This window comes from Antechinus flavipes, chromosome X (genome assembly GCF_016432865.1).
Source record: "Antechinus flavipes isolate AdamAnt ecotype Samford, QLD, Australia chromosome X, AdamAnt_v2, whole genome shotgun sequence".
Taxonomy (NCBI): Eukaryota; Metazoa; Chordata; class Mammalia; order Dasyuromorphia; family Dasyuridae; genus Antechinus; species Antechinus flavipes.
The window spans coordinates 22,478,170-22,495,649 of NC_067404.1; the positions used below are offsets into that span (position 1 = coordinate 22,478,170).

Consider the following 17,480-nt stretch of genomic DNA (forward strand, 5'->3'; position numbering starts at 1 on the left):
TTATTGTATCTTTAAATAAGATAAATAAATAAAAAGTATAAAGGTTTCATTTATTCTCCTGAAGTCACACACTACAAGTATTCAAGGATGGATATACCAGAGACCATTTATTTGGAATGGAAAGACCCAGAATGAACTAGTATATCTGGGGAGTTTATATATAACTATTGCAAATTGTAATTCAAATATAAAACAAAATTCCTGCTTATGTTCAAACTTCAAGTAATCAATGAACTGCCTTTATTAAGGGCCCACTGTATACCAGGCACTGGGCTAGGCACTAGGGACAGAAAGACAACAATTAAACAATTCTTGCTTTCAAGGAGCACAAATGTCATAGGGGAGACAACATGTACATATGTAATTCTGCAAATGTGGAAAAAATATGAAATAAATATAAGGTTGTCAAGGGAGGAAGGTCAGCAGTAGTTGGGGGAATTGGGAAAGGTTTGGTGTAAAACAGAAGTTCTTAACCAAGACCAAGAACCTCCGTTCTTGAGGGAAATCTGTGAATGTGGATGGGAAAAAAATTACATCTTTATTTGCACTAAGCTCTAACTGAAACTTAGCATATCCTTTATTTATGAATGTAGGTAACAACCCTACATGAGAAGGGCTCATGGGCTTTACCACAGGACCAAGGGGCTCAAGGGCGCAAAGAAGGTGAAGAACCCCAGGGCAAGAGATGCTGAATGAGCTGAATTTTGAAGGAAGAGAGGGATCCTATGAGATAGAGGTAGGAAAGAAGAACATTCCAAGCTCAGGGAATAGCTGATCCCAAAGCACAGAGACAGGAGATGAATGTCGTATGTGAGGAATATCCCGACAGTTAGTAGGTCTGGATTGCAGAGTGGAAATGAGGAATGTGAAAGAAGATAGAAAACATATGGGGGGGCTGGTTTTGAAGAGAAAAGTGGTTTGATATAATGTCATTCAGTTAAACAAACATTTTTCAAGTGACCACTGTGTGCAGGGTGACAGGAATATAAAGGCATTGACAATCTAACTGGAGGGCAGAAGTAAAGACATGTGGACAAAGCAAAATGTGATAGAGGAACAAAGTGTTCCAGACAAAGTACTCTGAGAAATGTGATTAAGGGGAGGTCACATTTGGCTGAAAGAATTAGGATAAGATTTGTGAAGAGGTGGATCCGAGTTGGGCCTAGAGGAAAGGATTTCAAAAGGCAAAGATAGCAGGTATGGGGAAGGGTATATTCTCAAAGACCAGAATGAGGAATAGTTTATTCAGCTGGCAATAAAAGCAGGGTTCCTAACCTGAACTACCTGATGTTTTTTTTTAAAAAAAATTGATAACTATAGAGGACATCCCAAAAATCTTAGTGACTTTTTAGTCTTTAATAAGAAGCTTAAAAAAAATCTTTCTGCAAAAGTCTATGACTTTTTCATCTTTAATAAAATCCTTAACTTTTGGGACACATTATTTTTCAATATAATTGGCTACCATCTTTATCTTACTTATTTTATGCATTTATAAATATTATTCTTAGGAGTCCTTCAGTTTTGCCAGACTGTACAAGGAGTCTATGACACTAATGCTAAAGTTTTTTCAGTAAAGATGGGTCAGGACCAGGGAGGTCCATTAGGAAGCCTTTTGGGGCAGTGTTTGAAGGCTGACCAGAAGGAGGATACTGGAGGGAAGAAGAACAGTTAGGAAGGAGGCTGTTACTCTAATGGTCCAGCTGAGGGTTAGGGAACTCATCAGCAGAGCTGCAGCAGTCAGTTTGGAATCAAATCCACATTTGCTAAGTGGAAGGAGGGGAAGAATATCAGGAAATGATTGGGATAGAAAAAGAAAAGGCAATGAATGAATAAAAACTAAGAAGGGATGGATAAAAGAACTACTACTGAGGTAGAATCAAGAAGCATTTTTGGAAAAATCACTGAACTGGGAGTCAAGAGTCCAGGGTTCTAACTCTGGCTCTGCTACTAAATAGAATGATCCACTTGGGCAAGTAGTAGTAGTAGTAGTAGTAGTAGTAGTAGTAGTAGTAGTAGTAGTAGTAGTAGTAGTAGTAGTAGTAGTAGTAGTAATAATAATAATAATAGCTGACTTTTATACAGCACCTATAATGCGAGTCAGACACTATGCTAAGAGCTTTACAACTATTATCTCATTAAATTCCCCACAACAAACCTGGGAGATAGGTGCTTATTATGATCCCTTTCTGACAGATGAGGAAATTGAGGCAAACAAGGATTAAGTGGCTTGCCTAGGGTTACACAAGCTAGTAAGTATCTGATGTAGAATTGGAACTCAGGTTTTCCTAACTCCAGGCCTGAGTTCTATCCACTGCACACCACCAAGCTGCAAATAAGTGATTTCCCTCTCTGGGCCTTAATTCTAAGGCCCCTTATTGTTCCCAAATTCTTTATATCTAGAACTAGATGGTGTTCTAGCTAAAGGATGGGAGCCAAAGATAACTCAAGAGGTAAACCTATGTGGCTGAGGATGGTGATGTCATGAAGAAAAATGAAGACCAGGCAGAGGAATAGATTTTATGGGAAACATGCTTAATTCTGTTATGGACATCTTGTACCCTAAGTACCAGACATACACTCAGGTAGATAGAAATACAAAATGAAAGCTCTTAGGTATGGTTGGGGCCAGAGACAGATGAGGAGCTATTTACATAGAAATCAGAACTGAATCCATCAAAATAGATGAAATCATCAAGAGGGTACTTGAAGAGGGAAAAAAGGTCCAAAGATAGATTAATGAGAGGAAAGGGGGCGGTAAATAGGTAGAGAACAGAATGCATGCATTATCTACCGAGCATATAAGTAATTGATTAAAAGGAGGTTCCCCCCACATACACACCAAGATATTTATAACGATGTTATGTGTGGTAGCAAAGAACTGGGGAAAAGTAGATGCTCATCAATTGGAGAATGGTTAACAAATTGTGCTCCACAGAGAACTGGCATATAACTGTGCTATAAGAAATAACAAGCATGGTGAATAGAGAGAAAAATGGAAAGGCTTAGATGAATGGATGCAGAATAATTTAAGTAGAGTCAGGAAAAAAAAACATACAACAATGAAAATGAAAAGAACAACCATCACAACAATGACAAAACCAAATTTTGTGGGAACTCTAAAGAATTTGGCCCCCCAAAAAGAGATATGAGAACTTTTGCCCCAAGGGTCAGGCTCTACAGGTGCGAAGCAATGCATAGAACCTCAGCTTTTTCCAATATGTTGATTGATTTAACTGAATTTTTGTTTCTCTTCTCCCTTTTTTTTCCTTTCTTTAAAAAAAAAAAAACTCTTTGCTGTAACATGGGAGCTTTATAGACCTACTGGGGTTCATCTGTAAATCTATGTTTTGTACATTTTGTAGAAAATGGAGCATAATTTCACTATTTCAAATGATTGCAGAGTTTAATAATTGCTGAATCTTTGATTTTATCAGAGTGTTGAGCCTCGAGGTGATTTATTTAATGAGCAATCCTTGATCAGACCCTCTACTCCAAATTCTAACATTTTCAATGGGAAAATGCAATCCTTTACCACTATTATGGGACTTACAGAATAGGGATTTCTCCAGGACTTTCACTTTCATTATAAAATTAAAGATGTAATTTTCGCATCGCTTGTGTCTGGAACTGTTTTAAAAAAAAGTCAAATATTTAAAAAGAGGTTGGAGAAAATTAAAGAATGAGTCACTGAATTCTGATTGCCTTTCAAATAAATAGATAAATAAATAAGAAATCATTCTTTAATGGATAAATGGTCAAGAGATATTAACAAACACTCTCAAAAGAATTGTAAGCTGTTACTAACCATTTGAAAACACTGCTCTGAATCACTAATGCAAAACAAACAGCTCTTCAGGTCTTACCTCATACCCACCAAACTGACAAAGATGTCTAAAGATCTGAATAGACAATGTCACAGGAACTCTGCAAAGACAAGCATACTTATACACTGTTGGTGGAGTTGTAAATTTGGTCTAACCATTATTAGGTCCAATTTAGAATTATACTGAGAAAGTGATTATAATGGACATACCTTTTGACCCAGAGATTCCATGGCTAGGCAAATAGCCCTCCCAAATAGGTCACAACTTTTTTTCAATTCCACAGAAGCCTATATATTTATAGAAGCGGTTTTGTAGCAATCAAGAACTGGTTATAAAGCAGATGCCCCTCAAAAGAAGAACGGCTAAACAAATTGGACACGAATAAAATGGAATATTGCTGTATATTAAAAATGATGAACATGGTAAATACAGAGAAGCATGGGAAGAACGTGCACTGATGCAAAGTGAAGTAATCTGGACCAGGAATACAATGTACACAAGAATGTAAATGAAAAGAACAAACAACAAAATTAATGAAACTGAATCCTATAATGATGAAGCTTGCCTCCTCCCTCCCCCCAAAATGATAAAAACAACTTCCCTGCTTCACCCTCACTCCTTTGCAGAGGTGGGGGGTCCATCTAACTGCATTTAACATCACATTTTTTCATCGTGTTGACCAATTTTACAGAATCTTTTCTTCTTTTTATTATTAAAAGGAAAAACTATATCATAAATTCAACATATTACTTTCAAAACTGGAAAAAATACAGGAATATAAATGGTGAGAATAAGAATCCTATATGGGCCAAAGAGGAAAGAAACTTATGGGCGTGGAATACTGTATGTTGAAGTTGGTAGAGATGTTGGTTAATTTTGCTCAAGTGGTTTTTCTTCTCTTTTTTTCTTCTTTGTAACAAGGGATGGAAGAGCAAAGAAGAAGGAAATAGTGAAAAATATGTGACAAAAAACCCCAAAAGACATCAATAAGAATTTTGTAAATTTATTTAAAAAATAAACCATCAGGCATGTTTCTTCATATATCATCAACAAACTTATTGCAAATGAGACAAATAGGGAAGTGAAAGTTGACAAAGAAAGCGCTTATGAACTTAGTGGCAATACAGGTATAAAAATTTGAAGGCTGCCAACAAATCAAAGAATAGCACAGTTCCTTGCACATAGAAGGCACTTATCAACAAGCGGTTTTTGTTTAAATGAAGATGATTTTCCCAGGGGATATGAAGCCATTTGAGAACTTACCGCTTTGGTACTTGATTCAAAAATTCATTTTGTATCCATTATAATCACACAAACACAAACACACACATACAACCTGGAGGTCTTATAGTTCATCCTTCATGCCACTTTTATGAAAAACAGGCAATTAACCCCAAAGCAAGCTAATATTAGTGACTGTTGAGGAAACAAATTCCAGACTATTTCCTAGGATTCAACTTCTCCACACCTTCCTGTTTCACCCTATCAACACATCATAATTTGCAAGGACATGTTGAGTATATCACAATAACTGATGTTCATAATGAGCTGAAGTCATCAAGACAAGGTTAAGTTGCATTATTGTGAATAGCACACATGTATGTAATACTTGAAAATTTTTCTTCTTCCCAGAAAGGAAGTCCACACCTATCCAACAGTTCTATTCATCTCCCACCCACAGAGAAGTTACTCAGGTACATCATACAAGTATATTCCATCCATTCACTAACCTCTAGCTCTAAGAAGGCCACAGAATCTGGGAGGATCAAAATTCATAATCGCTATTTTATACTTCCAAAGCAGGGAAGAGAGTAACATATTTTAGAAAGACTTTTGTTAATTTTTTTTTTTTTTTATGTTTTGGTATCTCACCCATCTGGAAAATCCACTTAACCAAATGCCAGAAAAATAAAGCTATGTTATTTCAAAAGATCCACTGGTGTTAGAAGTATCTCCACTGAAAGTCACAAACCCTTTACACTCGAGTTACAGTGGCCCAAAAGATTCATTTCACTAGGTTTACCAACTTTCTGCCTATGAAACTCTGAACTTAGTTAAGCTGATTATCAGATTAATTAACAGGCTAATTTGGGCCCCCCAGTGTTTAGAGTCAGGGCTTTTGAGAATACAGCTCACTTCTAAGTTACAAGATACAATCAAAGGAGAATTTTAGTGACGTCCTCACTGTATTAATATGGAACAAACCCAGAAGTCTGAAAAAAAGTTACATATCAAATCTTGGTACATATCAAAAATTACACAGACCCACATGAAAACAAAATCTAACCAATGGAACTAGATCTAACAAAATATGAACATGATACCTTCTACTTGGTTTCAGGAAAGATACTGGCTACTGGGCCAAAATGGAACACTACACAACCTGATTTTTTTTTCAGAACTCCCCCTTCATTTTCTTGGATTTCCCTTTCTGTGACACTTTTCTTTGAAAATTTTCACTGTCTTCAAATATAAAGAAATGTTAAATAGAGGACAATAAACAGCAGTAAGAAGCAGGATTAAGAAGGTAAGCTTTTGTTTTTAACAAATGTATTAATTTGGTAAGATTTACAAATGTAGCAAAGTACTAGAAACCTGATGAAATTCAGTGAATTTTTTTCTGCTATCACTCCCTATATAGCTCAAGGGAAACTGAAGAGAATTAATCATATTCTTTTGTAGTTCCTCAGTGGATTAAAGCTATGGATTTGTTGGTTCCTCTCCCTTTCTTCCCCCTTCTCCCTTCCTCCCATTCATACCAAATCTCACAGAAGCTGGACCCTTGCTTTTCAACTCCTATATACATACACATAAAATAATGATATGTCACTTAACTTTCAAAAATATGGATTTAGTAGATATAAATTTATTCCCAAACAACTACAGGAGTTATAAAAGGCCTGGGGCCTGGACCATTTCTAAAACGCTGCAGTTTCCTAATTGTTAAGAATTTGTATTCCAAATCATAGGATCACAGATCTAGAACCGGAAAGGATTTTAATGGTGGTCACATGCTCCCACCCCAGCCTTTTACAGATGAAGACCCTGACATCTAGAAAACTGGAATGACTTCTGTGCAATGTATCGATGGTCAAAAGAATTAAAGGTGGGATTTTGAACCCAGAGCTCTGTCCATAGTAGAAAGCGATGTAGCTCAGTGAGTCAGGATCAGATTTTTTACAGTGGGTAACTACAATTCATAGTGAATGGCTTATGTTGCGTGCTTATGAGCACTCAACTATGCAGGGCAAAGAGGAGAATGGGGTACCTCATTTGAATCTCTGGGTGTTTTCTTACCTACCAGGAAACAGAATGTACTCTTTCCAGCTCAACTCATCCACAGTTTGCCAGTGAACTTCAGTATAATCCGACAGATAACAGGAGCCTCTCACTAGGAGGAAAAAAGAAGCAATTTCTTTGGACCATATTAAGTCCTGTGGTTACCCCCAATACAATATCTTGTATTCCATATAATCAAAGATTTAGAGCCAGATGGAACTGAACAGGCTATTGAGTCCAATAAACTCATTTCACAGATGAAGAAACTGAAATATAAATGACTTGCCCAAGATCACACAACTGAAGTGTTAGAGGTACAATTTGAACTGAGATCTTACTGATTATGAGCCCAGCTTCCTATTCACTACACTATCTAGCTGCCTTTGTTTTATAAAATAATGACAATAATAATAGTTAATATTTTGTATTGCACTTTAAGGTTTGCAGAGAACTTTACATACACAGGATGTCCCAAAAGCCTTAATCTACTAACTTAATTCTTAAGACTGCACAAAGCCTTTTGGGACAAGAATAATAAGAAAGGTTTCACTCATATGTCTGGAACCCTCGTGCCTAGCACAGTGCCTGACATATAGTAGAAGCTTAATAAATGCTTGTGGATTAATTAGTCGAGATCCTCTGTCAGGAATTCAAATTTGATTCTGCCTTCGCCATTTGTTCTTAGCGGTAGGATTTAGGCCAAGTCAATTTTATTCATGTATTCAACATGTCGCAAGCCCTGTCCTCAAGGAGATTACATTTTAGAGATGGGGGAAAAGAGAGAAAAATATGAACACAAAATATAGAGAGAGCAAATCCAAGGTAATTTAAGGTCTCAAATCGGAAGTGCTCAGTTTCCTCCTTTGTTAATAGGAGTTGGACTAGATGATCTCTAATTCTCTTTAAAATCCGAATCAGGGCAGCACAGTGGAGAGAGCACCAGCCCTGAAGTCAGGAGGACCTGAGTTCAAATGTGACCTCAGCTACTTAACACTTCCTGGCTGTGTGACTGGGCAAGTCACTTAACCTCAATTGCCTCAGCAAAAAAAAAAAAAAAAAAAAAAAAAGAGCCCATAATCTCACCATGGGCCTTTTTTTTTTTTTCATGGAGTAAATCCTAACCCAGTCAGGCCTGCTCATACCAAGTGACTCCTATTCACATAGCCAAGTACCTTTCAGCTCTAAAGCTAGGAGAGTTTAGCGTTGGGTTAAGAAAACTGGAGTCCAGGGCCACGGCCTGCTTGTGGACTCCTAAATCTGTGGCCCAGGACACAAATCCCCTTTCCTCCTACACCGGGGAATAAGGGACTTGGTGGAGAGAATTTTAATCCAGCTCGGCCATTTTGTAGCTCCTTTCTAAGCCCAGCCACACACAAACGCCACACATACACAACACACACACAGGGTACAGAGGCTCCACGTACAGACACACTCACACGCACACACACGAAGACACACACTGACAGACACAAACGCTGACACACTGACACACACTGACATACAGACACGCACGCGCACGCACGCGCACACGCACGCACACACCCCGGCCTGGCCCGAGGCTCCTCCCCAAGCTCCTCCTCCTGCTCTCAGCGCACGGCCCGGCCCGGCCCGGCCCAGTGCTCCCCGCGGCTAGCCGCTGCCCTCCCGCTGAGGCTTCGCTCCGGTTTCCTGCGCTCCCCGTCCGTAAGCCAGCTACGCTGCCCGCTGTCCTCCGCCCACCCGGTGGGTCGGCGGGGCAGGAGGGGCGGGGCAGGGCAGGGCGTCTCTCCCACTCCCACCCCGCGCTGCGCCTCTCCCTCCCCTCTGCCCGCTGCCTTCCTCCCTCCTCGCCCCCTCTCGCCTCCTCCCTCTCCCTCCGTGAGGTGCTCCCCAAAGCCCAACACCCCGCTCCCGCTCGGGCCTGCGCCGCCGCCGCCGCTTCTAGGTCCCTCCATCGTGTTCCTGCCGGCTTCTGGTCCTGCCCGCCGCGCCCCAGGGGCCCTCGGAGCTGAAGGCACTACGCCACCAGGCGGCGGCGGCGGCGGCGGCGGCGCAGCTGAAATCCCGAGCCTCTATCCTCTCCCTCCCTTTTCCCTCCTTCCCCCTTCGGCCCGAGTCCGGGCCTGGGAAAATGTCTAACTGCCTAAAACATGCTGTCGGGCCCCAATTTAGAGCAGGGCCGAGATCTCCAAATCAAGGATGATGGGAACAGGCAGACAGAAGACGACACTTCTGTGACGCAAGGCTTGGAGGCCCAGCCATTTAGAATCCCAGGGTTGCCGCGATGACCTTGCACAAGTCATTACTCTCGGGCCCATAGTTTTCTCATCTGTAAAATGAGGGGTTTAGACTAAGTGACCGAGGGGGGAGGGTACTCCCAGCTCCAGATGGATGATCCCTGCTCCCCCCACTGATGCTGAAAACGTCCTCCCTGTCTCAGTGCTCAGGGGATAGCGGGGGGGGGGGGGGGGAGGGGGAGGGCGGGGGCAAGCCAGAAGTGCCCCATCTAACCATGTCTCCCCCAATCAATTTATCCAGCTTTAACTCAAAGCTCTGAACCCTGCATACACCGGCCAAAATGGGAACTCTCCTCCCCCTCCTGCTGAGATATACCTTTGGCTTCTCTGGACTGGTTCCCCAATTCAAATCCTAATGATCAGAAACTTCTCTTTCTTCCAAGATGAGTTTCCTGCACTTCTAAACTCCCTCTCCCCTCCCCCCCCTTCACCTAGACTGGAACCTTTATGAAGGCTGGGACCAGTCTCATTTATCCTCATATTCCTCCCACTGGATCCAACCTAGAACAGAATCAGATGAGATGTGAACTGACTGATTTAATGAATGAGGAGAGCTGGAAAAAAGAAGCCACACGTGTAAAATGATCTTTGTATTGATATTGATTACCCTCAAGGGAGTATCTTTAGGAAAATGTTTCTTTGACCTTAAAGCTCCTGAGAAGTGACAGTTATCATTATTCCCCTACTCCCTCATTTTCACCTCTAAGTCCTCATTACCTATAGCACAACATCCTCTCCCACCTGTGGTCAGGTTTTGTTTTATTTTTTTTAGCACCTATTCCCAGCATTTGCTGAATACCTTCTTCAAAAGACCATATAGACAATGCTGAAGTGATTTAAACCTGGCTCCTGCCCTCCCATGGCTCCCGGTCCCTGCCAGGCAGGGATTGTTCAGTCTATGGTGCTGACGGGCCTGCGGATGATAATGTCATTCTCCAAATATTCTTTCCTGACCCTTCTCCACTCTTTGACTCTCCCATTTGAATACTGGCTACTGAGGCCTAGCTTAAGAATTAAGATTTTAGGATTCTCCAATCTCCATGAAGTTTCCCCTTTTCCCACGATATAACAGTATTTCATGTATTTCATGTAGCAAGTGGTAAAAATAGACTCTGGAAATCCAGCTAAGACGAGACCAAAGCAAAAAGATGGAGTAGAGCTCTCCTAAAGATGGGCTTAATGATTTCAAGAAAACTTCCCCAGAAATACAGGATTCAAAAGATCTGGTTGGAGGGGAGTTCATGTGAAAAAGACCTGGAGGACTTAGTTGACCATAAGCCTAACATAAATCTACTCTGAAGTCTAGCCCAGACATTCTGCCAATATTGCCCATCTTCTGTACTTAGTGCTAGGGCAGTCAAAAGCTGACAGATACAACGTCGGTATTCCATCCTTTATGCCAAATGTAGAGCTTTCCTATTGTGTTTTTGTTCAGTCCCATACAACTCATGGTGGCCCCATTTGAAGATACTGGGGTGGTTTGCTGTTGTCTTCTCCAGATCCTTTTACAAATGAGAAAGCTGAAGCAAACAGGGTGAGGTGTCTTGGCCAGGGTGACACAGCTAGATCTGAGGCTGGATTTGAACTCAGGAAGGGGAGTGGTCTTCACTTCAGGCCCAGTGCTCTATGCACTGAGCCACCTCATTATCTATTTCTTTTCTTTTTAGTATCTAGAGTTAGAAAGACCTCAAGGCCTTTTGATTCGGCTCCATTTTACTGAGACCTAGGAAGGTTAAAGAACTTGCTGGTTTACATCCTAAATTCTTTACAGATAGGAACGATTTTTGTGTAAATCACTTTGTCTAGTGCTTACTAACCAACTGAAGAGTAGTAGTGATAGACATCGACAGGAGAGTTAAGGCTTTGGGAGGGTTCAAACCTGCAAAAGGAAGGTGAATTGAAAGGTGGAATCTAGTTCTGTAAAGGGTCTTGTTTTTCTTTTAAAAAAAAATCATAAGGTGTTGGGTTTTCAAACCTTAATACTTTGGGCCAGAAAGTATCATTTATTTCTTCTAATGCTGGCAGAGATTTAATGTGGTCCTTGACCCTGACAAGAAAGAACAAGACAAGACTCAAAATCAGGGTTGGAAAGAGCCTCCAAGAACATCTTGTCCATTGTGTATCTGGTTAGGAATCCTTTTCTGGCAAATAGTCATCTCTTCTGCTATATCTTCTATCGTACTTTACATAGTTTCCATCGCTAGGACGTTTTAACAGAAATTCTTAAGCTGGCGTCCAATCCAATGAGTTTGCAGTTATTGTTTTTTTTAAATACTGTTTAAACTGAATTTCATTATATTTACTGATTACCTTTTTAATCCCATGTTTTTTCTTTTTATGCTTTTAAAAGGAAAAACCTTGTGAGAAGAAATTCTTAACAGAATTCTTAAGCAGGCGTCCAATGGATTTACAGTTATTGTTGTTTTAAAAACTGTTTAAACTGAATTTCAGTACATATACTGATTACCTTTTTAATCCCATGTTTTTTTTTGTTGTTGTTTTATGCCTTTACAAGTAAAAGCTTTCTTGTGAGAAGAGGTCCCAAAGCCTCACCAAACTCCCAAAGGGTTCCATGACACAAAAACAGTTAAGACCCCTTCCAGGCTGTTGTCATTCTTAGAACTGACCTTTGGAAAAGGGAAAACAGAAATTGTTCCCCTCTTCCCCGAACATTCTCAGTTCCTTGGACAAGTCTCCTCTGGATGCATCATCTCCCTATATTAACTACCCTCTGGATGCCCTCCAATTGTCAGTGACTTTCCAGAAATGTGCCCAAAATCAAACCCAATATTTTAGATGGTATTTGGCCAAGGCAGAAATCAGTGGGACCATCATCTCCCTTAATGCTCTAGGCAAACTAAGAACGGTTCCCTCAGCTTTTTTTGGCTGTCAAATCACTCAGCTGGCTCATTTTTAGCTGACAAGTCACTAAAGCCCCCAGATCTTTTTCAAATAAGTTGCTTATCCACACCTCCCAAGTCCTATTTTTGTGCAGTGGATTCTGATTCTTTTGCTTCACTTGTCTAACTTTGGGGCCATTAGCCAGAATTTGCTACTGGAAGCTGATCCTCTGACTTGACTCTCAGAAGTGTTGGTTCTCTAAACTTCATGTTGATTGTGATAAGGACCTTTTTGAGGTATATCATAACTTCAGGATGTCATCAGCTAGTGTTCCCCTGCCTCTCTTTATTTGAAATTGCTTTATATACGTGATTATATAGATTCAATATGCATATGTGTGTGTATGTATACATACACACACATATATATGCAGACCCACCCACACACTCATATACATATATATGTATGTCACACACACACACGCACACACACACAGAGCAATGATAATTATTTGATTTATTTCCATGTTGCAGATGAAATAATTGAGTCATATGCAGGGAAGTCACTATCCTTAGGCTTAACAGAATTAGAATTACGTTTTAGTTCTTCTGTCCTGAAAGTTCTAGCTGTTTGTTAAGGAAGAAGGGGGAAGGGCATAAGCATTTATATAGTACCTACTATGTACCAGGCACTGTGATGAGGGCTTTTACAAATCTCTCTTTTGATTCTCACAACAACAGAGAGAAGATGGGATGCTGTTATTATTCTCACTTTACAGCTGAGGAAAATAACTCAATCAGAATTAAATAATTTGCTCAGGGTCACACTGCATAAGTGTCTAAGGCCAGAAAGAAACTGCTGGCAGAAGATTACATTGGTACTGCTATAATTATAGGAAGAAAAAAGGCTAGGGATTTCCTAAGTAATTACAGTTATTCCTTCCACATCATGGGGGTTAGGGATGTGGTACCCCAAGATCTGGAAAATCCACACAGAATTCTTTGGCCCTTTCTTCATACCAGAGATGAAGTCTGATTTTTTTTTTCTTTTTCTATTATGAGGGTGTGTACAGTACCTTATTGTAAAATTTGGGTTGCTATTATATAATACTATACCTATATTTTATGCATTTAAGAGTTTCTAAACTTTTTTCTGTGTCATCTGCGGACCTTCATACGTCATCTATAAGCTTCTGCAAAACTCCCCCCAAAAATCTCATTTACTTTCTTATGCCAACCCATGCTATATGTATACCAAAACTCAGATATGGAAGGGATGCCTATAATGAATTGTGTAAATAAGATGATTGTTTAGCCTAGTTTCGAGTTAAGGCAAATAGTGTATTCAAAATCTCTCTTTAGTTGCAGGATTTCCTTTCAAACAATGTATAAACTAAATAGAATTATTCAATTAGGCACTTAGAATGGATGTATGGGTATGTCTATAAAGGTATGTGTATATAAAGATGTACAAATATAGGGATCGATTGATTGATTTACTGATTGATTTGATAGAGCCAGTGGACAGAAGGCTAGGCTTGGAGTTAAGTGACCCTGAGTATATAATTTGACTTCCATATTCCCCTGATACTTTTCTCCTACAACTTGGTGGTCAGAGTTCTTCATACTGATCACAGGTCCTCTTTGAATTCCTATTTTTTTAAAGTACAGGTTGGATTCTCTAAAGCATAGCTCTGAGCTCTCAATGTTCCTTTCTCTATCAGCAGAATTAATATGTAAGAAATGCTATATTCTTTTTAAAATGCTCTATAATTTGTCCTTGCTTCACACCTGTACATTTCCCCCATTTTGTGTGGGCAAAATATTTGTTGGTGACAGTTACCAGAGAACCAAAGGAGCCCTGACTAATGGGCATGGGGGAGGTGAATATGGAGGGTATTTTGTATTGATGGTTCATTTAACCTTTTTTTTTATTTGAAATAGGGCAAAAGACTAATGATAAGTGAATCAGAGGCTTGAGAAAGAGATGAAATTTGGCTGTCTTTCCTTCCGGCAGCCTTATGCCGGGCTGGTCCTAAACGGAGTCAAAACGCTAGAGACTCGTTGGCGTCCTTTGCTGGCAAGCCAACACAGCTGCACCATTGCTATTCACATTGCTCAGAAAGACTGGGAAGATGAATCATGGAAGTATATACTGGTGGAGAGGCTCGGGATGACAAGCACTCAAATTCAGACGTTATTGGATGAAGGGGAGAAATTTGGTAGAGGAGTTATTGCTGGTGAGTGACCTTTGACCTTGGGCATATTAGGGGCTTGATAAAGGCTGGTTGGATTGAACAAAATAATGTTGACCTAAAAAATCCCACACACAGACTCTTCCTTCCTTAAAAGACACACACACACACACACACACACACACACACGTGTGCATATCCTGGATTCATTTCCTAGCTGTGCTCACCAACTCACTGCATGTTGGTGGGCACACCACTTTGACTTCAGTGTTGTCCACTGTTAATTGAGAATTGGACTAGCTGGCCTCTCAACTCCCTTACATTTCTAATTTCCAGTTGATCTTATGAAAAGATTATCTTTATAGTCCCTTTTGGCTTTAATAATTTAGGAAACTTTATAAGCATTTCAGTGTTCCAGTATCTTTGAGGGTTGTGGAATTGATGGTAGTGGTAGTAGACTGGTGGTTTTGTCTGTAAGTGCGTATTTTTAAAAAATAAAACACTACCAGTGTACTACATTCTATAACCCATTTATCCGTTGATGTTATGTTGAGTGGAGGTTTCCTTGGAGATCATTGAATCACAGAACAATAGAATGTTTGAGCTAACAGAACTCTTTGAGATCAACTGTTCTGACCCCTTAACTTGACATAAGGGGAAACTGAGGCCTAGAGAGGGAAAAGATCTTGCCCCATGTCACACAGGCAGTTGGTGGCAAATTACAACTCAAACAGTTCTCCTGACTTCCAGTTCAGGATTGTTTGTATTGTGGCCTAATAAAATGCAAGTATTTCCTCTTCTACCTCATTCCAGTCTGGGAAAAGTCTCCAGCTGTGAATCTCCAGGTTTTTTCTAAGACCTGATATTATGAGTCTGTATTCTGACTTACTGTGTGACATGAGGCAAGTCATCTCTATCTACCAGGTTGAGAATTAGAGAGGAGTTACTGCACTAAGCAGCACCAGCCTTTCAAACAACAAATCAAAGATGGTATTCTTTAATCATCTGGGGGACAAGGACCCTTGGTCTCATATCCATTTGTCCATTCGGATATAGACATCCATATTCAATTTTGTGTCAGCAGCATGATTTGAAGATGGACAATGGCATTATTATTACACGGTTACATATATACATATATATATACACACACACACACATATACATATATATGGGGGGGCTAGTTGTATAACCCCTCCAAAGACCCAAGAAAGTAGCTTTTATTCTGAACCCTCCCAAAAGAATCATAGCCCTACATGGCAAATATCTGATATAATACATAGATGTAATTCCAAGTCCAATAAACATTGAAGTTAGGAGAGTAGAGGAGTAATCACTTAGCCATAGCTGTTCTCCTGATTCCTCATATAGGGAGAACTCTACTCTCCTCAAATACATTGCAGATTTACCTATAAATATCCGTTACATGAAGGCCTCCCAGTGCTTGCTTATGTGGGGCAAAGGGAAAGGAACAAGTATTTAATAAGCACCTACTATGTGCCAGACATTACGCTAAAGTGCTTTATAAATATAACCATTTGGTGAAATATCATACCATTTACATTGTACTTTGTCGATAGATAATAGACATCTTCCCTTTCCATAGTTCCTATTGTTAACATAGTAGATATACCTATATGTAACCCTCACTGAGACCTTAGTATTCTCAGCATGTGGCCTTAGGCTTTCCAAGGCTGTGCCAATGGAGTACCCCCTCTGTAGTAACCCAGTGTTCAATAACCCTGAGAGGAAGATACCATTCCTGTCCTTTTTTTTCTAACTGTTAAAAACTGACTGAGAGACATTAAGTGATTCACAAGAAGTCCTATAGGTCAGAGCTTCTTAAACTTTTTCCACCCATGACCCCTTTTTACATGATCCCGAGTCATGTGCAGATCTACAAATCAAACATTTACTGATAATAAATCATGAAGAAATTGATTTTAAGATAATTCTTTGGTATATGTTAACATATACTTTAAAATAAATATATATATATATATCCTTGTTAATTAAAGATGAAAGCAAATTTGCATGCTAATGAGTTGGATATACTCATTTATATTAATAAAAAATTAAATCTTGGGAGAATATTGAATACCTTTTACTATTGCCAAATTTTTTCCAACCCTCACATTCAGGTACAATGATCCCATATGGGGTCATGATCCACAGTTTAAGAAGCTGTGATTGTTATGGGTCATCTAAGAGAGAAATTGAATAAAGGGATTTCTGACTTCCTGGATCCAAACTTCACAGACCAATACCAACAGTAATCTTGGACTCACCTCCCTTTTTCCTCATAAAACTCTAGCAATATGGAGAGGAGGTTAGCCACAATCTGTAATATCTTTCTTTGGGTAAACAGATACTCTTCCTGTTGCTCATTTTTAGAGAGCCGTGTTCTTTTAATAACTGAATATTTCATATGTAAAAAGACAGGCAAACATTCTCATTGAGTCAAGAAAAATTAAACCCCTTCATGTGCTCTCCTCTCCTTCTATCCAGGGCTCGTGGACATTGGGGAGACACTACAGTGTCCTGAAAATCTGACTCCAGAAAAGTTGGTGAACCTGGAGAACAAAGCTGTGCTGACTGACTTAAAAAAAAAATACCTGACCACTCTTTCAAATCCAAGGTGGCTGTTAAAACCAATACTAGCTAAAGGTGGCAAGGATATATTTGAAGTTGAGATCCCCAAAGAACTGATCCCTTTAGAAGAGGGAAATTTTTCATGGCTTCCCAAGAATGAAGTTGCAGAGAACTGAGCCAAATATCTTTAATGGATATGGTTTCCATATGAGCCAAACTGTAAATTCCTTTTATTATATTAATTGTTAAGGGGGGAGGAGAGGAAACCATCATTTCTCAAAACCATATCAGTGGGACTTGTGATTTCAAGCTAAGGCATCCAGGAGGTATAAATCTTTTTCATCCATTGACAATAACATTTCAGATCATCTGGTCTAATGCAGACAGTGACATTGGCCAATAAATGTCATCATGTTACTGTTTTTATCCCATTTCAGTTCTCTTCATTTCAAGACTGTGATAATAGGACTTTTT

General features: G+C 39.7%; 1 protein-coding gene across 3 annotated transcripts; it reads left to right on the top strand.

Annotated features, from left to right (window-relative positions):
• Positions 1 to 8,646: 8,646 nt before the first annotated feature.
• On the top strand, positions 8,647 to 17,437 carry LOC127542773 (protein EOLA1-like). Of its 3 annotated transcripts, none has more exons than XM_051968589.1 (3): positions 8,647 to 8,825; positions 14,164 to 14,459; positions 16,923 to 17,437. In XM_051968589.1, the coding sequence occupies exons 2-3, from the start codon at positions 14,207 to 14,209 to the stop codon at positions 17,180 to 17,182; spliced, it is 513 nt and encodes a 170-aa protein (XP_051824549.1). In that variant the 5' UTR covers positions 8,647 to 8,825; positions 14,164 to 14,206; the 3' UTR covers positions 17,183 to 17,437. The 3 variants fall into 3 exon arrangements, with proteins under 3 accessions (XP_051824549.1, XP_051824551.1, XP_051824550.1); XM_051968591.1 differs by having other exon boundaries at positions 8,647 to 8,786; XM_051968590.1 differs by lacking the exon at positions 8,647 to 8,825 and having other exon boundaries at positions 12,958 to 14,459.
• The last annotated feature ends 43 nt before the right edge of the window (positions 17,438 to 17,480 follow it).